Raw genomic sequence first — 19158 nt, forward strand, 5'->3', positions numbered from 1 at the left:
GGTTGTCTTTTCGTCTTATTTATGGTTTCCTTTGCTGTGCAAAAACTTTTAAGTTTCATTAGGTCCCATTTGTTTATTTTTGTTTTTATTTCCATTACTCTAGGAAGTGGATCAAAAAAGATCTTGCTGTGATTTATGTCAAAGAGTGTTCTTCCTATGTTTTCCCCTAAGAGTTTTATAGTGTCTGGTCTTACATTTAAGTCTCTAATCCATTTTGAGTTTATTTTTGTGTATGGTGTTAGGGAGTGTTCTAATTTCATTCTTTTACATGTAGCTGTCCAGTTTTCCCAGCACCACTTATTGAAGAGACTGTCTTTTCTCCATTGTATATCCCTGCCTCCTTTGTCATAGATTAGTTGACCATAGGTGCGTGGGTTTATCTCTGGGCTTTCTATCTTGTTCCATTGATCTATGTTTCTGTTTTTGTGCCAGTACCATACTGTCTTGATTACTGTTGCTTTGTAGTATAGTCTGAAGTCAGGGAGCCTGATTCCTCCAGCTCCGTTTTTTTCCCTCAAGACTGCTTTGGCTCTTCGGGGTCTTTTGTGTCTCCATACAAATTTTAAGATTTTTTGTTCTAGTTCCGTAAAAAATGCCATTGGTAATTTGATAGGGATTGCATTGAATCTGTAGATTGTTTTGGGTAGTATAGTCATTTTCACAATATTGATTCTTCCAATCCAAGAACATGGTATATCTCTCCATCTGTTTGTATCATCTTTAATTTCTTTCATCACTGTCTTACAGTTTTCTGCATACAGGTCTTTTGTCTCTCTAGGTAGGTTTATTCCTAGGTATTTTATTCTTTTTGTTGCAATGGTAAATGGGAGTGTTTCCTTAATTTCTCTTTCAGATTTTTCATCATTAGTGTATAGGAATGCAAGAGATTTCTGTGCATTAATTTTGTATCCTGCAACTTTACCAAATTCATTGATTAAACACCAGAAACTTGTTTCCCAGCCAGAGTGATCATAACTATTCTGCCTTGTGACACAATGGAAGTTCAGCTAAAAATACCCTGAAATTTATTTTACCAAAGGCTACCCTATCAGGAAAGAGACATTCTGTTGCTTCTGCTTAATCATGAGGGAGAAGAACAAACAAGCAACTGGAAGATGAAACTTCAGAAGAGGTAAAACATCTGGATTGTTTGAAATGTCTCCAGAGCCTCTGCACACCCACGTGTGCCTGCTTGGGTGGGTAAAGAGAAGGGAGATGAGCTGGTTTGGGCAGGGGCTATGTGTATGTTTCCATAGTATCCCTGAATTTGGGTATCTGTTTGCACATGTGTGTCTATGGAGTGCCTGGGATGGTGTGTAGGCTTTTTTGTTTTATTCTGTATATACTTTCTTATTTTGTCTGAATGTATTTATGGGTGTTCATTCATAAGTGAGAGTGAATGACTATGTGTGTGTGTGTGGGGGGGGTGTGTGTGAGTGTCCAAAGAGTAGCTTCAGTTGCTTTCTTCTGAAAATCTTAACAATCACTAATTCCCAGCAATACAAAAAGAGAGCTTCGCCCCCCTGGTGAATTTGGTTATCCCCAATGGACTATGAGCTCTCTGAATATAGGATTCCCTAGAGCCCCTTAATGCAGAGTTGGGCCTCTAAGGAGTACTTGTTGAATAGCAAATGTCAACAGTTTTAATGCATGCCTGGATCTGAAGCTGTGGGCATTAATGGTCAACAGGTTGAGAGGGGACAATCTAGACATACAGGCTTTCCTGCTGCCACTAAGAGAGACTCACCTCCTCCATCTGTCTTATGTCAAACATGTCCCTCACTGAGCTCTCGCTATGTGTCAAGTACTCTATGAAGTGCCAGGGAAGCCATGGAGTACTCGGTACTTGCCTTTAAGGAGTTCACAGGGAATTTATTATATCTCTGTATCCCTTTCTTTACTCCACACTTAAAAGACAAAGTTCAGTACTCTACCTTCCCCTTGCCTGGCATCACAGCCACTCATGACTTCCTCTCCTGAGAATTAGCTTTTTTCTCTAACTGACTCCTACACCTTGCCTGATTGAAATAAGAGCCATGTAAAATCAGCATGCCTAAACCAACTCTCAGCCTCTAGTCTGTTCCCCCTTGTAGTTCATGCTGTACAGACTGCCAGATCAATCATTCTAAAACAACACATGTATATTTTTACTGCCCTAGTCTAATCCACTCAATGGCTCTGTATTACCTATAGGAAAAAACTCTATCATGACACTACACAACTGCTTGTAGTTACCCAACAGATCTAAATAAGCTTTGTCCCCTGCTATGTAGTAGTCCCACTGAAGATAAAGAAAAAAATCTATGTAGTGAGCATGGATATTTCATATGTTTGAACATATTTTTTCTGATTTTAAGATTTTAGTTTTAAACACAAAGTCACTCATTCAACAAACCTTTTTGGAGCATCTAATAACTGTCCGACATACTGAGCAAATAATAGCTTCTTTGTGTCCCTTCATGATAATTTTTCAAATAACGATATTTGGTATCTGAAGTAGGTATTGATCAGATGCTCCATTAGGACAGGGTCTCCTGCCTCAACTCTCCACTGCATGCCTTGCTTTGGCAGAAAGGGAGAATGGTAGGAGAAGGGGAAGTCCTTGTATATGGCTCATGAGTCATCCCCTTGCTAGTTCTGCTGTGCACTACCCTATTCCTTGAATCTGCTCTGATTCTCTCTTCATCCTCACATCTGTAGAAGGACCCGTTTCTAGTAGGTTTGACTCTTCCTCCAAACACTTTATATCACCATGGTCCATCCACTTCCCCGTTGAATAGGGCTTGTTTGCAAGGAATGGACTTCTTCTTTTTTTTTTGGGGGGGTTGGACTTCTTGAATGACACTACCAGTTGCTAGACTGAGAGTCCCCACCATGTGCACTCCTCACATGACCTATTTGTGCTGATATGTGTGTGGTGCTGAAATGTGAAGTGTGAGGTCAGACAAAGTTTAATTGAGGATAGGGAGAAAAGCTGAATTTTGAAAGATATGTTGTAGAAGGGAAAGGTACTCCTGGTGGGGGATATACGCTTGATATGAGAATAGGTGGGAAGAGCAGGGCAAAAGATGGATTTAGTTAAATGTAGGATGATGAGGGTAGGACATTCATGAGACAAGACTTCTCCTTAGAATATAGCTCCAAGGCCCTGCCATAGGAAAACCTCAATTTATTTTCTTTGATCTGTTGCATCATCTTTCACTTTTACCTTTGCAGAAACTATACTTACCATGTCAGTGTCTGACACAGGGCCAAAACTGGTCACGTAGATGTCAGTCTTAACTTCAGTCACTGCATCTGGTTGAAAGAAAGTAGAAAAGCAGAGTGTTATGAAAGCCTGTTGCCTTAGCTCAGAGAGAGTCCAGTGCAGTACTCCAAATGATAGCGAACTTGTTACTTCTAAGAAAGGATACTTGGTTCAATCGTAGGAAAACCCCTTAAAAAACTCTCACTTGTACTATTTCTTCACAGAGAATATGCTAGGCACAGGAACAAAGTCCATCCCTTTAGGTAACATTGAGAATGGCGGCAGAACCTCCAAACTCCAAAGCTTAGTGAGAGCCCTTCGAGATCTCTAGCATTCACACATGCTGGGCTCTCACACTGGTATTATCCCTACCTGTGGTAGGTTACAAATGTTCCAAGAGCCAACCCTTTTCCACTTTCAGGGACGTAGGATGATTGTACTCCTACTTAAAGTACGGAAGGGATGTGTGACTGGTTTTGGTTGTAGGAGGAAGTAATATGTGTCCCTCCCTGGCTGCAACAATTAATGTCCAATGCAAGACCCTACCTGCCATGGTCACTATGGAAGCATATGTTAATATGGAGCTACTATAAGACTGAAACAGCCTGGAATGATGACCCAACACTTGGAGGACAACGGCACTGGAGAGTTGCCTGGATCCACAATAGACTTTGCATCAATGAGAAGTACTTTTGTTGGGTTAAGTGACTGAGATTTGGAGATGATTGATATCACCTGATACACTCTCTTTGCATTTTTTTTCTGTTGCAACTGTGTATTTACTCGTCTGTCTTGCCACATAACCCAAGAGCTCCTGAAGGGCAGTGTCCCTGTTTTGTTATCTCTGTATCCTCAGTAGATAGAAAAGGAGCCTGTTACTGAGATGGTGCTCACTGAACATTTTCGGTATTAATGGATGAATCTCATCACATATATATTTGCCAAGTTGGAAAATGATACTCAGAGAAGTGAAGTTATTGCACTGCTAAGTTTCTCTTTTCCTCCTTCTATCAGCCCTGTTTACCCCATTGCAGCTCAGACTAGCTCACCCACTCAAGCATACCTCAGAGTATAGGGTAGCCTACCTCAGCTTAGCAAAGTCAATTCCAGCCTACCAAACACCTCATCATTACACTAAATTCAAACAAGATCCACTCCAGCCCAGCATACCTGACCCCAGTAGAGCACACCAGTAGTGCAGCTAATACCAATAAAGCCCACATAGGACTTGATATATGTATACTATAATGAGGCTGGTTATTGCAGTCTATGGCAGTATTTTTTTAATTTTTAAAATTTATAGTTCCTTTTTAATTGAAGTATAGTTGATTTAAAACATTATATTAGTTTTAAGTGTACAATATTGTGATTTGACATTTTTATAGATTATGCTCCATTTAAAGTTATTGTAAAATATTGGTTATATTCCCTGTGCTATACATTACACTATTTCTTTTTTCCCATGGAGAGGTAATGGACACACGTACTCCATTTACAGCATATTCACTATATTCATCCAGTCCTGGGTCCTAGCCCAGATGTACTTTATATCTTATTGACTTCACATTTTCCAGAGCCATCCCTTAGGCTCTTAATACACTATTCCCCTACACAGGCACAAAGTATACTCAAGGCCACTGTACACATCCACAAACATTCCATTTTCAAAAGAGACTATGAGTATCATTTAATAATAATCGACACTGTAGTCAATACACCAAAACACACAATCTACTTCCAAGCTTAATCAGCAAATAACATGTCTCTGAAGCTAGAGTTGTGTTTTAAATATTTGGGCTCTCATCTAGAGCACAGTCTTCCCTCAGAGATATTTCTGTGCTTCAAGGACAAGAGACAACAATTCAGAATGCAGAACATGCCCCCTAAACACTTGTCTCTTCAGATACACTGCCAGATTCATTGGCTGGGGAAACATTGCCATACCCCAAAGTACATAAAACAAAATTAATTAAATAATGGGAGAGACCACAATTACATTTGAATCCAATAGTCCAGGCAGGACATAGTTAGACACAGAACAACTTTCTAAACCAATTTAACTGTAAAACTGTAAGATAGCTATGCAGATTCAAAACAGGGGACCCAGGGACTTCCCTGGCAGTCCAGTGGTTAAGACTCTGTTCTTCCACTGCAGGGGATGCAGGTTCGATCCCTGGTTGGAGAACTAAGATCCCACATGCCACTTGGCACAGCCAAAACAAAACCAAAAACAAAACAGGGGACCCAGACTATAGGAGAAAAAGGAGAAGAGAGATAGTGGTGATAAAGTCAGGAGACTGCTCTAGCTCTAAGAGGAGAATGGAGTCACTGTAGGTAGAAAAGGAAGAGTCTTTGGCTGGGATGGGAAGGCTTGCGTTCTGGATCTCTGCCCGACTTGCTGAATGCCTTAAGACTTTTCTCCTTTTGGCTTTTCTCTTGTACAATGAGGGTTTGGTATCAAACAAATTTGAATTTTCTCTCTGCTCTAACTAGGAACTCTGAAAGTAGGGCCAAGCAAAAAGCATCTGACTAAAGGTGCCCAATCGTAGCAAAAGGCAAGTTTTCTCTGCTGCCTGAGGAAGGTAGGAGGTTTGTATGATCAGGCCACCCAACGTGGCTGTTCTCTTGCTCTCTGTACATCCCCTCCTCGACCAGTCCCTGCTTCACCTACACCCACTCACATGACTGACCTTCCCTCAATCATAGGGCCTAATCAGTAAATGCCTACGTACTTGCCTCTGGCCCCAGCTAATGATCTAATCTTTAGATCAGAACTATCTCCACTATGATGATTTATCAAAGGGGCGGTGAGGGGTGAACCCCTCTACTGGTTTCCCTGGCAACCAATAAGCACCAACCTAAAGTCAATTCCTCCTGTAACTGGTAACCTCCCTCCCCATCCCACCTGGGAGTGAAGACTGCCACCAAGTCCTGCCCACCTCTGCTGCACATGGTGGGGTGCCACTACAGGACCTTGGTTCAGACAAGGAAGATTCCCCTTATCCATGAAACCATTGATGTCTCTGTCGCTGACTCCAGGCTCTTTCTTTGGTCTCGAGGCTGGGAAAGTACAGGGCTTGCAGGTCTGGGGGTTGCAACCCAACAAGGTTTAATGCAAATAAGGTATTCCTCCTCTCTCTCAACTGTTCACTGTCATTTAAAAGACACCCATTGGGACTTCCCTGGCGATCCAGTGGTTAAGACTTCACCTTCCAATGCAGGGGGTGTGGGTTCGTTCCCTGGTTGGGGAGCTAAGATCCCACATGCCTCGCAGCCAAAAACCCAAAACATAAAACAGAAGCAATATTGTAACAAATTCAATAAAGACTTTAAGAAAACGGTCCACATCAAAAAACATTTTTTTAACATCTTTATTGGAGTATAACTGCTTTACAATGGTGTGTTAGTTTCTACTGTATAATAAAGTAAATCAGCTATACATAAGCATATATCCCCATATCTCCTCCCTCTTGCATCTCCCTCCCACCCTCCCTATCCCACCCCTCTAGGTGGACACAAAGCACCAAGCTCATCTCCCTGTGCTATGTGGCTGCTTCCCATTAGCTATCTCTTTACATTTGGTAGTGTATATTGACATTCCCCCAGTGTTGCACACAGAGACCACAAAGCCCCAATGACTAAATCCCATTTTTTGACTAGGAAATCCAGCTGCCTTGGAGCAGGGTATGTGACAACACACAGAAGTACCCTGCAGAAGTATTGTACAGTGATTGAAAGCATGACTAACTGGGTTTGAATTTAGGTTCTGCCATTTACTCTTTGTGCGCCTTTTGTCACTTAACTTCTCTATGCCTGTTTCTTCATCTGGAAAATTGGGATAATGATAGCATGTACCTCAGAATTGCTCTGAGGATTTAAGGAGACAGTATTGAGACCAGTAGTTAGAATAAATCCAGTGTTTAATATATGTTAGCTGCTGCTGCTGCTTAATACTGTTCCAGAGGCAAGACCATATGAGACACCTATAAGGCCAAGTGGACAGAACTCACCCAGAAGTCTAAGGTCCTCAGTCCCAGACAAAGAAGAAAGTATCCACCCACCACTTCAGCTCCTCTGTGTGAAGGAATGATTAGAAGTTCGCTATTTCATTTAATTAAATGAAAAGACCAGTGAATTAGACTAAAACTGATGAGGGCTACAGTTCATAGTCTAGCCCCTGTTCACAGCCTTCTCATTTTTCAAATGTGAAAAATGATTTAATTGGGAAATGAGTTTTTTTCTTTTCTTTTTTTTTTTAACAAATATTTTCCAATGCTCCTTGGTTCTTTTTTATTTACTTTGGAGATTCAATTTCCTTCCAATATTACCTTCTGAAACCAAAGGTGAATAGAATTATCTTTTCCTTTTGCAAATTTACTGTGGTATTGGAAGCTAAACAAACATGCCCTTAGCCCTCAGTGGGACTCCCATTGGTGGGGAACTTATCAACCAGTTCCTAATGTCATTCCAGCTTGCTTTTGATCTGAAAGAGTAAAGATACGCCAATCAGCAAGTGATCACTGTGCTTATATTGACTATGTTGCTCATACAAACTGTATTTTCTAGTTTGAATTCAAATAGATCCCCAAGAAGCCATGAATTTTCTCCTCTGAGCAGAAACCAGAGTAGTTTCCCCAACTCTAGCTTCTCCACTCCAGCACACACATAAACATTGGTCTTAGTACTGCCCTTTGGATCCACACAACAAAATCTGCTTCTTGTTCTTTTGAGAGTTAAAGACCTTCAGAGATTGAAGGAAAGTGATCATGGTACACCTAAGTCTTCTCTTCTTGTTCCTTTCCAGATTAAATATCCTGACTTCCTTTGTGTCTCCCCTCTTTTGACATGGTTTTAAGCAACCTCACTATCCCACATTCACTTTCCTCTGGATTGGGTCTGATTTTTTTACTGGCACTCTGAAATATGTTTTGTGATGAAACTTTGTCACAGTTCTATTAGAGACAGGATCATACGATGAATGATATGAACAAAAGCCAACCGTACCCCTTTATCTCATTACAGGCTGTGACGGACTCTTCAATCCTTCCCAATAACGGTCTTCCTGACAATAGTGAGGCTTTAAGGATTGGGACTTTGACTAAAAGAACAAAGTCCTGACTTTTCTGTTTTCCTACATCCATACCACTGGGAATTTTAGAGAATAAGTGTTTGTTATTGTGTACACTTTTCATCTTGAAGAGAGACTAAGCTACTAGAAATGAGCTCCCATGTGACTAGCTGGGTCTGCTAGCAACATGGATTTAGGGAGTGGGCTACAATGACTTATGGAGAGGCTCTCGGAGATCTGAGAGCTGGAGTGCTCTGTTCTGTTAATGTCCTTTTCATTTGTCTTTTACAAACCTTGGGGACCGAGATACTGTAAGTACTCAGTGACACCCCCCCCCCATAGCATTAATCACAGATAAGCTCTTCAGAGGAATCACAGACAGATGGCTTAAGGAAGCTGATATGACAAAACTCTGTATTAGAGGTCCTAAGTTCTAATCTAAGCTCTGCAATTGACTCATACCCCCTTTTGCAGGCTGTCTGGGCAAAGCTCATAACTTTTGACATTTGGTAGGCTAGAGGTCTAGCACTGTGTTTATGCTACTTCATCTAGTGTCTGGCACCTGGAATGTACAGCAAATCTTAATAGTTAGCTACATGTAACATATGTTTATAACAAAACACCAGTAAGAATTTCAGTCTTAATGCACCCCCAAAATTCATCTTTCAGTCCCAAGCCAGTTACAGTTGGTGGGCAGTACACACCATTCAGATCACTCCACTTCATTCACTGGTTCCACAAAAACACTGATTCCTGGGCTATCATCCTCAGCATTTCATCTTCCTCATCATTATCTCATTCTTTAATCTGGCATTTAACATTTAATTTGTAAAGTACCAACACATATTTCAAGTGTCAATTCAAATGGTCCCATTTGTTTGTCACTCATTCTAGATGTTTCCCTCCTCCAACTTTTCCTTTTCCCTTTCCTGTACACCTATTATTTGTTACCTAACTCAATACTTACCCAGCGTGTAGTGGAAAAAGCATTGAACCTGATTTCAGAAGATCTTGGTACAAGGTCAGGTAGTGCTACTGACAAACTACTATGATCCTGAATGAGATTTTTATCTCCTTGAGCCTAGGTTTCCTTAACTAGAATATGAAGTTTCGGCACAGAGATCCCTAAAATCCATTTCAAAAACTATGCTCTGTTTCTTTGGTCTTGTGGTTTCTAAGCCCAGAGTAGATCAGAGGCACTAAATTAGAACTGAAGAAGAGATAGGACAGTGGCAAAAACAAGAAATAAGCACTAATGTAGTAAAGAAAGGGGTAGGAAAAAAGTAATAATATCCAGGCTTTTCTCAGAACAGGTTTCTGTGCTCAGTGCTTCTAGTGGCATTAATATAGGTCTATAGAAGGACCTTCCTAGAATATCTTTGCCCTCAGACCTTTCTAGAGACATCCCTTCCTTGTGATGTGGACCAAAGGCAATATTAGGATTTGTAGCTCCAGAGAAAATGATGGGCAGCTGTGTGGAACTAGTCACCCACATAGAAAGAAATTTCAGTAACAGATACGGAAGAAATAAAACCATCAGAGAGCAGCCTCTTCAGCGGTTCATAGCCCTTCACTGAAAATAGAGATCACTTCCAAGAGCTAGTAGGATTTCCTTGGGGCAATATTGTAACAAAATTAGAGAGGGAATTTGAAGCAGTGCTCAAATAATGACCAAGAAATAAGTTGGAGGCCAACTACACAATGTCTTCTCCACTCTAAAGGCACATCCTTGAGCCAGAACAAGCTGAAAGTCAGGGGAAAAGCAATAGAATCTTTAAAACAGCTGAAATATTCTAAAATGTTACAAGGATGCTCTGGTATTTTTCCAGGGCCTACAGATTTTTAGCTTAAACGTAAAATTAATAAGTGCAAAAACTTTGGTATAGGACTCTGGAGACTTGGGTTAATCCTGGTCCTACCTCAAGTTAACTATACCTTAATTTCTTTATCTGTAAAAAAGGGAATCAATTTTGTTATGATTCCAATATTAAAAATATTGGCCATAATAGATTAGAAGAGGCTACCAGAGGCACATACACTGTCATTCTTAAGAAATGTTTGGAACTTCCAGATAAGATGGCACAGGTAATAAACACACTATAATGAGAGATAAAATATAAATGATATAATAAAAAAAGATATAATTGTTCCAAATAAAAGATCAAAATATCATGGAACAGTCACAAATCAAAGGTGTAAGTAATATTGAAGCCAGAGATATGGGTCTGAAAATAAGAAGTAAAGTAAAAGAAACTAAAATATTTCTCTGTACAAAAGAGGAGAATGGAAGCAGGCTGAGTACTCATCGGTCAGAGCTGGGGCTCTCCTTGTAGAGAGGCTAGAAAAAGTGAAGATGAACTGATGCCCAGGGTATGACTCTGTTTGAGGCAGCAGGCATGGGCTAGGGAGGTGGGTGGGGATGACATGATATACAAAAACATAGCCTTGGGATTAGAAATTGAGCTAAGTGGCTTGTTGGACCAGGAATGGATCAGCAATATCACAATGGAGAAGAAATTTCAAAAATACTGTTATAAGTCCAGTTTGGAACAGGGATCAGAGTAGAAGCAAACTATAAAACCACAAGACAGTAAGAAAAAGAGGATGAAAAACTAAAATTAAAACAAAACTAAACTGGTTTCTGGCATGGTGGAATAAGTGCATTACAGCCTTTCTCTCCCAATGATTATAAATAAAAATCTCTGGATGAAATATAAAAGCGACTACCCAAGGACTCTGAAAAGTAAAAAAGAACAGGTAGATTATAGAGGGGCATCACGACTTGGAGAAGCACCCTACAGGGAAATACGTTTCCTGTTGGTTTTTTTTTTCTTCTTCTTCTTTTCTCTTGCAGTTCTGCCTCAAAGGCAAAGCTGCATAGTGGGACAGTGGCACAAACAGCTAAAACTCTGATTTAAAAAATCTGTCTTGCCAGAGAATTAGGGGAAAGGGCCACTGTAGACCAGAGAGTGTGGAGAATCCCAGAGTATAGAGGGTTAAAGAAGAGGATCCACTAATTCTTTATATGAACCCTCACAAATCATAGGTTTACCCTTAAGCACATGCCTAGGACAGACCGAAGGCAGCATGTCAAAGGCTTTGAGAAGTACACTATGATTTAAACCACCACCTAAATTTCACATGAATCCTGAATAGCACAAGTATAGGACAGACTCAAAACCACATAGCAAAGATTTTGATAATTGAACTATGAATTAATATGTAAACCACGGACCAAGCCTTAGGACTATCCCCTCAGTGATACGTGTGTGACATAAACCAAATGCATCATAGCAAAGGCTTTGAAAACTGAAAGAGATGGGCATCACCACCCACAGAAAGCAAGGCAGACCTTGCTTTTTAACTAAGTTGATTGTCTGCTAAAACAAACAAGAAAAAAAATTCAACATTCTCCAAAGCATTATAACAGGACTAAGACTCCAAATAATAGTCAAAATGTCCAGAATACAATTCAGCATTATTTTACTTAGAAAGAACCAGAAAAATGTTACCAATTCTCAAGGGAAAAGACAATCAACAAATGTCAACTGTAACATGATTCAAATGCTGAAAATTTCAGTCAAAGATTTTTAAATGGTTATTATAACTAAGCTCCATGAGGTAAATGAAAATACATTTAAAATAAACAGAAAAATGAAGTTTTCACAGAAAAATTAGGAAATATAAAAATAACCAATTTGAAAATTTAGCAATAAAAAATGCAATTACAAAAATAAAAAAATCACTGGATGGTCTCAATAGCAGAATGGAGATGACAAAGGAAAGAGTCAGTGAAATTGGTGATTGACAGAAATTATCCAATGTGAAGAATAGCAACAAAAAATGTCTGAAAAAATATCAACAGAAACTCAAGGCTATGCTGAATGATATGATAATGTCCAACACATAGAGAATTGGAATTCCAGAAGGAGAGGGGAAAGAAATTAGTAAAGAAAAAATATATTTGAAGAAATAGTGCTCAGAAACTTTTCAAGTTTGGTAGAACACATAAGTTTACAGAATCAAGCCATTCTACAGACCCTAAACAGAAAAGAAAAAAAAAAAAAGAAGAAGAAGAAACGATTGCCTAGACATATAATAATCAAACTGCTATATACCAAAGATGAAGAAAAATCTTGAAAGAAGGTATTGGAAAATCACACAGTCTATGAAGGGGAACAACTACTTGAAAGACTGAAGCTATATCATCAATTCACAGACAATAGTGAAACAGAATCTTTAATATGCTTAAAGAAAACAACCGTTAACCTCAGAACTCTATACCCAATAAAAATATGCTTCAGCAACTTAAGTGTCCATCAACAGATGAATGGATAAAGAAGATGTGGCACATATATACAATGGAATATTACTCAGCCATAAAAAGAAATGAAATTGAGTTATTTGTAGTGAGGTGGATGGACCTAGAGTCTGTCATACAGAGTGAAGTCAGTCAGAAAGAGAAAAACAAATACCGTATGCTAACACATATATATGGAATCTAAAATAAAATGGTTCTGATGAACCTAGGGGCAGGACAGGAATACAGACACAGACATAGAGAATGGAGTTGAGGACACGGTGGGGGAGGGGAAGGTGGGACGAAGTGAGAGAGTGGCATTGACATATATACACTACCAAATGTAAAATAGCTAGCTAGTAGGAAGCAGCTGCATAGCACAGGGAAATCAGCTCGGTGCTTTGTGACCACTTAGAGGGATGGGACAGGGAGGGTGGGAGGGAGGCTAAAGAGGGAGGGGATATGGGGATGTATGTATACATATAACTGATTCACTTTGTTACACAGCAAAAACTAACAGAACATTGTAAAGCAATTTTACTCCAATAAAGATGTAAAAAAAAAAAAAGCTTCAGGAGACATTCTGAGATTTAAAAAGACAAGGGAATTTGTCACCAGCAGAGTTATTCTATAAGAAATTCTACAGAAATTCTTCAGGCTTAAGGGAAATAATGCTGGGGGGAAATTAGATTGTCAGGAATAAAGGAAAAACAACAGATATGGAAATTCTGGATATATGTTAAAAAAATTGTTCTTTCTTAAGTTCTTTAAAATAGTTATGACTGCTGAAATAAAAAATTCAAACATTGTCTCATGTGGTTTTTAATGAATGTTGATATAATAGTTAAGACACCCATAACATAAAGGTACTTTGGATGGGCAATGGACCGATATTGTTACAAGACTACTTTCTACACTTTACTGGAAGTGGAACAATATTAACTCTAAGAAGACTGTGAAACCTTAGCTGTGAAAATGGTAATCCCTATAGCAACCAATGAATCTCATAAAGACATATTTCTAAAAAGGCAATAGATAAAATAAAGATGTTCAAATATTTCAAAAATATTCAGTAAAAGGAAAGTAGATTAACATAAAAACAGAGGGGACAAACAAAACAAATAATAAAATGATGAATCTAAACATAACCATGTCAATAAATATATTAATTGTAGGTGGTCTAAACATACAAAGCCAGAGATTGTCAGATTGGAAAAAAAAGAGCCAAACATTCTGTGTACATGATGCTCACTTTAAATATAAAGATATAAATATATTAAAAGAATGGAAAATATATATAATGTAAACCCTAATCAAAAGAGAGATGTGGTGGCTATATTAAAATCAAAGAACTATACTGTAGAACAAGGAAAATTACCAAAGATGAAGAGGGATTTACATAATTAAATCACAAGTAAGATATTACAAGGCTAAATGTGATATCCAACAATGGAACTTCAAAATATATGACACAAAAACTGATGGAATTCAAATAGGAAATTTAAAACTCCAAAATTATTGTTGGATACTTCAACATTCCTCTTTCAACAACTGATAGAATGTGTACAGACAAAATTAGTAAATGTATGGAAGACCTGAACAATATTATCAACCGGTGTCACCTAATTGACATTTATAGAACACTCTAACCCCAACAGAAGAATATCCAATGTTTTCAAGTACATTGGGACATTCACCAAGATAGCCCATAAAACAAACCTTAACAAATTTAAAAGAACTAGTCATATAAACTATGATCAGTAACCATAAAAGAATAAAAATAGTAATTAATACAGAAAAATATCTTTCCTAATATTTGGAAATTAAAGAACACTCTTCTAAATAACCCGTGGATCAAGAAAGAAGTAATAAGTGATGTTTCAAAATATAGTGAACTCAATAAAAATAAAAATACAACACATCAAAGCTGTGGGATGCTCATAAAGAAATACATAGAGGGAAATGTATAGCATTAAATATCTACTTTAGGAAAAAAGAAGACTCAAAAAGTCCATAATCTAAGCTTCCATCTCAATAACTAGAAATATAAAAAAAGAAACACATTAAAAAAACAAGTAGAATTAAAAATAGAAAAAAGATAGAGGAAATCAGTGAAATTAAAAACTGGTTCCTTGAAAAAAATTGAAAAATTGACAAACCTCTAGTCAGACTGACCAAACAACAAAAAGACAAAATCTATGAATATCAGGAAAAATAGAAGAGTAATGTCACCAAAAGTGGCAGAGTAAGGAAATCTAGGGCTCTCTCCATAAAAACAACTAATAAGCTTGGAAAAACTGTCAGAATCAACCTTTACAGAACTCTAGAATCTAGTCAAAAACTTACATCCACCAGGGGAATATGTGATGAAGAAAAAAGGTACTTCACCCACCTATATCCCACAACCCCCAGAGCGGCAGCAGCCATAAAGATGTCAGCCCACACTCCTGTTACAGGTTCCCATTGCCAGAAAGAGCAATATAAATCTTATTCTGAATGGCAGGTCGAAACCCTTAACCCCTTTTTGAAAGAGGGATGCAATGGCTTGACTTTGTTTCACTCAAATGGAATCATTCCTAGTGCTGGGGCTGCTTCCTGAGAGGCACTGTCAAAAGCATTTAAAGACAAAAATATTGACAGCAGCAGCCTGGGGCTAGGGATAACAGTTGGGACAAGCAATAGACAGACTGAAAAGCCTGAGAAGAAAAAGTTTAGAAAAGGAGATACTTGGGTGAATAAGGATTTTTATAAACTTCCAACATATACCAAGGGATTGATAAGTCCACGCACATGCCCAGGGCTTGACATATGCTCAGAAAAGGCCTGAGAAGTACCTAAACTTTCATATCTGGCTGAATTTCAGACCTCACTATAAAGGGGAAGTGGAAGCTAAGGCAGAGTTAATTCTTCCTAAACAGTTCTACAGATTAAACACAGTCCTAGATAAAATCTAAGGGTTTTTTTGGTAGAAATTCATGAATTGATTCTGAAATTTGTATGGAAAGGCAAAAGAGCTAAATAAAATAGCCAAAACAAAATTTTTAATGCATTCTTAATTTGGAGAACTCTATTATAGGATTTCAGTGTTTCAAGATTTACTATAAAATTACATCGATCAAAACAGTAAAAGAATATTTGAGTTTTTTAAGGAACCTCCATACTGTTCTCCATAGTGGCTGTATCAATTTACATTCCCACCAACAGTGTAAGAGGGTTCCCTTTTCTCCACACCCTCTCCAGCATTTACTGTTTCTAGATTTTTTGATGATGGCCATTCTGACTGGTGTGAGGTGATACCTCATTGTAGTTTTGATTTGCATTTCTCTAATGATTAGTGATGTTGAGCATCTTTTCATGTGTTTGTTGGCAATCTGTATAACTTCTTTGGAGAAATGTCTGTTTAGGTCTTCTGCCTGTTTTTGGATTGGGTTGTTTGTTTTTTTGATATTGAGCTGTATGAGCTGCTTGTACATTTTGGAGATGAATCCTTTGTCAGTTGCTTCACTTGCAAATATTTATACATCAATCAATGGAACAGAATGGAGAGTTAAAAAATATGCCCAGACATATATGGTCAATTGATTTTCAACCATGGTGATAATGCAGTGTAGAAAATATAGGCTTTTCAAAAAATTGTGCTGGAACAATTAGATAGACATATGCTGAAACATGCTACTCCAACCCTTACTTCACACCTTATACAAAAATTAACTCAGAATAGATCATAGACCTAAATGTAAAACCTAAGACTAAAATTTCTAGAAGAAAACATAGGAGAAAATGTCTGTGACTTTGGGTCAAGCAAAATCTTTTTTAGATATGACATAAAAGTCACAAACTATAAAAGAACAAATTGTTGAGTTAGACTCATCAAAATTTAAAACTTCTCTTTTTCAAAGACACTGTTAAAAGAATAAAAGCACAAGTCAAAGACTGGAAGAAATATTTTCTTTTCAAACTTCTAACAAAGGACTTGTATAAAGAATATATAAAGAACTTTCAAAATTCAGTAATAAGTGATAAACAAGCCAAAAAAATTTCTTGCAAAGGATCTAAACAGATATTTCACCCAAGAAAATAGACTGGTGGCAAATCAGCACATGAAGATATGCAATCAGGAAATGCAATTTATAACCACAATATGATACCATTAGTAGCCTATCAGAAGAGCTATGAGGGGATTTTTCCATTTGCTAGAAGTATTCTGTATCTGGGTTGTATTGCTAGTTACATGATAGTACACCACAAAGAGTGAATTATACTGTATGTAAGTTGCATATTAATTTTTAAAAATATAAAATTTGACCAAAATTAAACAAAGTGAAAAAAAGCATAAAGACTCCCATTTAAAATGAGTCTATATTGCTTCCATGACCTGGCTATTGTAAACAGTGCTGCAATGAACATTGGGGTGCATGTGTCTTTTTGAATTATGGTTTTCTCAGGGTGTATGCCCAATAGTGGGATTGCTGGGTCGTGTGGTAGTTCTATTTTTAGTTTTTTAAGGAACCTCCATACTGTTCTCCATAGTGGCTGTATCAATTTACATTCCCACCAACAGTGCAAGAGGGTTCCCTTTTCTCCACACCCTCTCCAGCATTTATTGTTTGTAGATTTTTTGGTGATGGCCATTCTGACCGGTGTGAGATGATACCTCATTGTAGTTTTGATTTGCATTTCTCTAATGATTAATGATGTTGAGCATTCTTTCATGTGTTTGTTGCCAATCTGTATCTCTTCTTTGGAGAAATGTCTATTTAGGTCTTCTGCCCATTTTTGGATTGGGTTGTTTGTTTTTTTGATATTGAGCTGCATGAGCTGCTTGTAAACTTTGGAGATTAATCCTTTTTCGGTTGCTTCATTTGCAAATATTTTCTCCCATTCTGAGGGCTGTCTTTTCGTCTTGTTTATGGTTTCCTTTGCTGTGCAAAAGCTTTTAAGTTTCATTAGGTCCCATTTGTTTATTTTTGTTTCTATCTCCATTTCTCTAGGAGGTGGGTCAAAAAGAATCTTGCTGTGATTTATGTCATAGAGTGTTCTGCCTATGTTTTCCTCTAAGAGTTTGACAGTGTCTGACCTTACATTTAGGTTTTTAATACATTTTGAGTTTATTTTTGTGTATGGTGTTAGGGAGTGCTCTGATTTCATTCTTGTACATGTAGCTGTCCTAAGTGTCCATCAACAGATGAATGGATAAAGGAGATGTGGCACATATATACAATGGAATATTACTCAGCCGTAAAAAGAAACGAAATTGAGTTATTTGTAGTGAGGTGGATGGACATAGCGTCTGTCATACAGAATGAAGTAAGTCAGAAAGAGAAAAACAAATACCGTATGCTAACACATATATATGGAATCTAAAAAACAAACAAAAAAATGGTCACGAAGAACCTAGGGGCAAGACGGGAATAAAGGCGCAGACCTACTAGAGAATGGACTTGAGGATACGGGGAGGAGGAAGGGTAACCTGGGACAAAGTGGTGAGAGAGTGGCATGGACATATATACACTACCAAATGTAAAATAGATAGCTAGTGGGAAGCAGCCGCATAGCACAAGGAGATCAGCTCGATGCTTTGTGACCACCTAGAGGGGTGGGATAGGGAGGGTGGGAGGGAGGGAGACGCAAGAGGGAAGAGATATGGGAACATATGTATATGTATAGCTGATTCACTTTGTTATAAAAGCAGAAACTAACATACCACTGTAAAGCAATTATACTCCAATAAAGATGTTAAAAATAATAATTAATTAATTAATTAATTAAATGAGTCTATACATCAAAACTAATGAAACAGAACAGTACACCCAGAAACTGTCCTATGGATACATGAAGTCTTGATGTATGGCAGGACAGGTATTATATATCAGTGAGAAAAACATGTACTATTGAAAAATATGCCAGACTACAGGTTATCCATATATAAAAAGTACATTGCTACCTCATACCACATATAAATATTAATTGCAAATGTACTAACCTAAATAGGAAACATAATTCATGAAAGAAGGAATCTGAATAACCAATGAATGTAAGATATCCAACATCACTAGATAATGAGGGAAATGCAAATTAAAAAGAGGTACCATTCACAGCTATCAGCCCGGCAAAAATTTAGGAGCATGACAGTACCGAGTACTGGTTAAGAACTGAAACAAGGAGAACTCTCATACACTGCTAGGAGGAAGTGAAAATTGGTACAACCATTTTGGAGAGCAATTTGGAAATATTTGCTGAAGTTGAGATGTGTATATCTTATAACCCAGTTATTCCACTGATAGATCTATATTCAAAAGAAATCCTTACACGTGTGCACAAAGAGACATGTGCAAGCTTGTCCATTCGGTGTTTGAAATGTGGTTCTATTTAGACTTAATGGTATTGTAATAGGCATCTTTCAGTGAATAAAATTCTTTATTTCCCTCAGAAATCTCCAATAGGGACTCCTTTGCAATCACTGTAGATTAATGTGTTACAAGTGAGATGTAGTCTCATTCCCTTTGTTGTGGAATAAATTAATGTGTTGGTCCTGGCTAAGCT

The 19158-nt window shown here is 37.9% G+C and overlaps 1 protein-coding gene across 1 annotated transcript in view; it reads right to left on the reverse strand.

Moving 5' to 3' along the window:
* Window positions 1-19158, reverse strand: part of GABRA3 (gamma-aminobutyric acid type A receptor subunit alpha3) — a 258260-nt gene that overhangs the window by 83548 nt on the left and 155554 nt on the right. Inside the window, exon 4 of the mRNA XM_068533080.1 lies at window positions 3230-3297. Within this exon, the coding sequence (XP_068389181.1) occupies window positions 3230-3297 (68 nt within the window). The remainder of the gene's footprint in view (window positions 1-3229; window positions 3298-19158) is intronic.

This window comes from Eschrichtius robustus, chromosome X, assembly GCF_028021215.1.
Source record: "Eschrichtius robustus isolate mEscRob2 chromosome X, mEscRob2.pri, whole genome shotgun sequence".
NCBI lineage: Eukaryota > Metazoa > Chordata > Mammalia > Artiodactyla > Eschrichtiidae > Eschrichtius > Eschrichtius robustus.